The following is a 5,000-nucleotide window of genomic DNA, read 5'->3' as shown; positions in this document are numbered from 1 at the left end:
GTAAAAGGAAAAATCAAATAAAAAAACAATTATATATATTCTAAATTTATTTTTCCTTCATAAAAAAGAAATATATATATATATATATTTAAGTATATATAACTAAACTAGACTAGGATAAATAACACCTTAAATGTATGAGCACATAGACCATCACAATAAGATCACAGCCTTTTAAATATTACCTTAAAGTATTTAAAAACAAAAGTACAAATTTCTATATTGACTAGTAAAAAAAAAACAAAAAAAAAGAGTAATTACGACAGCCTAAATATTGCACATTTTAAACGATTGGATCAACAGTTCTAATCCTGTGGTTTACTTGGAGGTTCTGTAAACTCTTGGGACACTTGGTTCACCAATGCCAGTAGACCATTATGGAATTTCCTCTTCAACTCTGGTTGATGTTCAGGAATCATCTCCATAAAGGCATTAACTAATTCTGCTGCAGGGTTCTTGGGTTTAGTAATTTTTGACTGTTGAATATTGTTCCAAGCTGTATGGACAGTAGAAAAGGATTCCATAATTGTATTCATATTGGTATCAACTTTACTGGCTTTCCTCTTTTTTGTCCTTGGGGTGACAGGAATTATTTCGAGTGGTGATGGTGTTCTTGATGATTCCTCACTTGTTGAGTTGCAATAAGCAGAAGGAATATCTGTGTCCTTTGCTGATGCATCAGTAAGAGGGTCGTCCACCAATTCATTAATGACACCGGTCCATACCAACTCCTCAGTCTGTTCAGTTGATGCCTGCAACAAATACATCACCAAATGTAAGATGTTACATACTTAACATGTTTATGTGATACAATCTGGCAAGAAAAGTCATAAGTTATTGGTAAAATTTGTAACAAGAAGAAACAAGCTTAAAAATGATAAAAGTATTTTCAGCAATTTAGGAGATATTGTTAATCGAATCTAGTAAATTAACAATCTTGCTGTATCAGATATTTGAGTAGATTGCAGTTAAAATTGAGTAATGAATTTCATTTGCTTGTCCTTAGCAACCACAGAGATAATTTTTCATAAAATCAAAAAAAACTTAAAGATATTCTGACACACTGTCTAAAGACCCTTAAAAAGCCACGCGCTTCGTTCAAATTTCTTAACTACCTACGAGGCAATGATACTTATTTGAGAGAATGTACATAAATAAACAAATAAAAATAGTAGAAAGTATTGCACCAAGGTGCTAAGAAAGTAGCCTTACTGCATATAATCTTTCAACTTTGTCATAAAAAAAAAATATTATGATGCAAAAATAACTAATTCATCAATTCATTTTAAATAATTTCTGAAGTGAGTAAGAATTTCATGTTTTAGGGAAATATTTAACTATAATATAGTAATAGTATAGTACTCTTTTAGATAGACTTACTTATATAACCTTTCTATCTTATCATAAAGAAAATTAATGTATCAATGTAAAAATAACTAGTTTATAAAAAGTTCACAAAATAATTTCTCAAGTGAGGAAATCTTTCAAGTTTTTCGGAAATATTTGCTGTGAAAATTTCTGTGAATGTGACTGGGGTACTGTAGCAGACCCTATAATGGAATTTAAAGGGCTGATACCTTCTATTAAGTTATAGAAGGCATAATGATAATTGTAATATTTCATTTCACCCTCAATCGGATGCAGATTTATTGTTAATATTTAACAAAACATATTTGTCATCCTATTATTCTTAGCTATCTTGCTATTGTAGGCTTTTTCCCATACAGAAAACCATGACAGAGATAATATTAGTGAAACAAATCCAAAACATATTTTATGCAACTTGGAGACGCAGATAAATTATTAGTATTATACTGACTTAGACTCACCAACAACCTCAATGCACTATCTTGGCTTATGTAATTTCAGAAAAACACTACACTGAACTGGACTAAATTATATCTCAAAATACTCCTGCCACAAGAAAATTAATTTAGAAATCTATTTATACCATCAAAAAGTTAATATATGTTAAACAACAATGATATATATGAATAGCTTTCACTTAAGGGAGATTAAAGGGTGGTCAAGAGCAGCCTATAATAAAGGATAAGATGTAAACAATGTAGGCTTACCGTAGAATCCTCAGGCATTTCAAAACTGGAGGAATTGCTTTCTATCGTGTAGACAGGCTGCATGAATTTGCAAGCAGAATAGTACTCCCATTTTACAGCTGGTGTACTGCCAGAACCACTTGGAGTTTTTTCAACTTTCTTTAGGAGTTTTTGAAAATTACTCCTTAAGTAGTGGAACCGCTTTGTCAAAATTTCTGAAATAAAACAATATTATCAGAACCTGACCATATTGGTAAATGAAACATAAAACTAATGGGTAAAATTGACTTTAAAAAATAGTGACTAGCAGTAGCATAATATTATTCATAATTAGAGCATTACATAGCTCTCATAATATCCATATTTTACCTACAATATTGGTAATTACTAGTAATAATATATACCACATATAATCATAATAATAGTAATAACACTAAAAAATAGTAGTAACAAAATGTGGGCGTACCTGTCGTTAGCTGGTCAGCATATTTTGGGTATTCCAGGCGAAGTTCGCTGCAAATTTTATCCATGAGCGACCTTTTTAAGTTCCTACTGTTATAGTTTTCCAAGCTGGTGTCCAACAGAATCTCATTCATCCTTATTTTCTCCAGAAAAGCGTAAGTAATTTCGGATGAGAGCTCCATTATGCCAATCCTGCTGAATGTTTGTGTTTACGTTCGATGGTCAAGCGAGTAACCCTTCAATAATCTATTAATTATAATAAAATATTATTGTACATAATTATTTAAATAACTTATATTTATTTATGAGAGGTTTATTTATGTACTGGTTATTATATTTAATATTTAAAAAAAGGATAAATTATAAAATAAATATTATAGTTTTTGTTTTGATAAGATCTCTCCCCCACTAGCAAACAACCAAACACCAACACAGCGGTGTATTGGTTTTCCATCGCTAGCTGTGAGGATCGCCAGCTGGTTGCAGACGTTTTCTATATACACATGGGGATCCCTAGCTACAAGTTACTAGTGTTACCAGGGCTTAACTAGGGCCTACTGATAGACTCATTGCCGGCCGAGCACATGTGAAGCCATCAGTATGTAACAAAATTCAACAAAAACTACAGGGGACAGAACATAAATCCGGGGGAATTACATATATGTATATATCTGTATATGTATATATTTACACATAGATATTCACTCACACACAAACACACACGCACACGCGTGTGTGTAGGTGTGTGCGTGTGTGTGTGTGTGAGAGAGAGAGAGAGAGAGAGAGAGAGAGAAAAGGAGGAGAGAGAGAGAGAGAGAAAAGGAGAAAGAGAGAGAGAGAGAGAGAGAGAGAGAGAGAGAGAGAGAGAGAGAGAGAGAGAGAGAGAGAGAGAGAGAGCATATTTATTACTTTAATGGTTTTCTATAAATATATGAAGTTAATTCCTCCTTTTTTCAAAACTCTATGTCAGTACAAACTTTGTAACGACAATGATACTACAAAAAAGGCCTTATATATACATATATATATATATATATGTGTGTGTGTGTGTGTGTGTGTGTGTGTGTGTGTGTATACATGTATGTATATGCATATTTTCATAAATATATGTTTGTATGTTTGTATATATATAAAGTATGTTCAGTTTGTGGTCTCGGCCTTACGACTAATTCTTATCACCGAATGGATAGGACGAATCCCTCCCCTATCCCTCGTGTGTACAACCCGCAGGCCCGTCAAACAGAGTTCAATATCCTCTCATAGTTGAAAACTGATCCGTCTGAAATTCTATTTGGACATCACTTTGCTCTGCATACGCTTGCCTCCCCCAATAAAAAAAAGAGAAAAAACAACAAAAAAACATACTCTGACATCTCTCTCTTCACAAACCGACCCGCTCTCTTTTTCCATGTCAACATTGCTTGTTTCCCCCCCCTGCCTTTCTTTCTTCCTTTGACGGAGAGCTAACAGATTTCAATTTCCGGAAGTAACGATGCACTGAGAGTCTATGAAGAGAAGTTGCTTAACCTCATTTTCTTATGGCTACTTCTATTCAGAAATTGTGTTTCCGCTTCTGCTATAATGTATTTTCAATTTAAAATATAATCAAAACACACACGTACGCGCGCGCGCACAAACACTCGCACAAATGTATGCGTGTGTTTATATATATATATATATATATATATATATATATATATATATAGCTATATATATATTATACCATATATACATACATATGTATATATAACATATATATATATGCGCGCGCGCGCGCGCGTGTGCGTGTGTGTGTGTGTGTGTAGATATAAACAACATTTGACGCTAAACTCTAAGATTTCCTTTTTTTAATGACTTGGGATCTATTATACTGTCCTGATGATAGCGTGATGGGCCAATTGAGAGAGAAAATTGCTTCGAAAATAGGAAAATTAATTTTGCAACACATCGCTTTTTGTCGCTTCTTTACGTCATCCTGTCTTCGCAACTCTTCTCAACTCAAGTCTTTGTCCCTCTCTTCACTTTTCTTTCTCTCTCTCTCTTTATTTATGTATGTATGTATATATATATATGTGTGTGTATATATATCTGTATATATGTATATATATATATATATACTTTGGTGTAAAAGCATTGACATTATTTGCAACAGAATCGACTACCACCCGTTAGCTACATGTTGCATATCCACTGGAACCTAAAGATAAAAGGAGCATAAATCCAGCTTAACTGAGAGCGAGATATCGAGCTTCGAGAGGACGTCATGAAAGCGAGTTGGGTTCAAGTACAAGTCAAAGGAGTGGTACTTAGTACAGTTCACAATCCTATACCGTGTGTCTGATTTCAGTGCATGACTTCTTTGCTTGTGTTGAAAAAACAAAACAATGACTGACAGCGAAGAATTTCGTGATATAGAAGAAGTCGAAGACAAATCATATGTAAGGTGTAAGCAGATGCAGGGAGAGCAGTAGTAAATCTGGTACT

At 33.4% G+C, this 5,000-nt stretch overlaps 1 protein-coding gene across 1 annotated transcript; it reads right to left on the bottom strand.

Annotated features, from left to right (window-relative positions):
* Window positions 1–85: 85 nt before the first annotated feature.
* Window positions 86–2,747, bottom strand: LOC125032475. The gene is made up of 3 exons (XM_047623622.1): window positions 2,521–2,747; window positions 2,076–2,269; window positions 86–752 (listed from the first exon to the last, which is right to left on the bottom strand). The coding sequence occupies exons 1-3, from the start codon at window positions 2,696–2,698 to the stop codon at window positions 306–308; spliced, it is 819 nt and encodes a 272-aa protein (XP_047479578.1). The 5' UTR covers window positions 2,699–2,747; the 3' UTR covers window positions 86–305.
* Between the last annotated feature and the right edge of the window lie 2,253 nt (window positions 2,748–5,000).

The sequence above is a fragment of the Penaeus chinensis genome, chromosome 14 (assembly GCF_019202785.1).
Source record: "Penaeus chinensis breed Huanghai No. 1 chromosome 14, ASM1920278v2, whole genome shotgun sequence".
NCBI classification, from domain to species: domain Eukaryota; kingdom Metazoa; phylum Arthropoda; class Malacostraca; order Decapoda; family Penaeidae; genus Penaeus; species Penaeus chinensis.
This window is presented reverse-complemented; position numbering and strand designations above follow the sequence as displayed.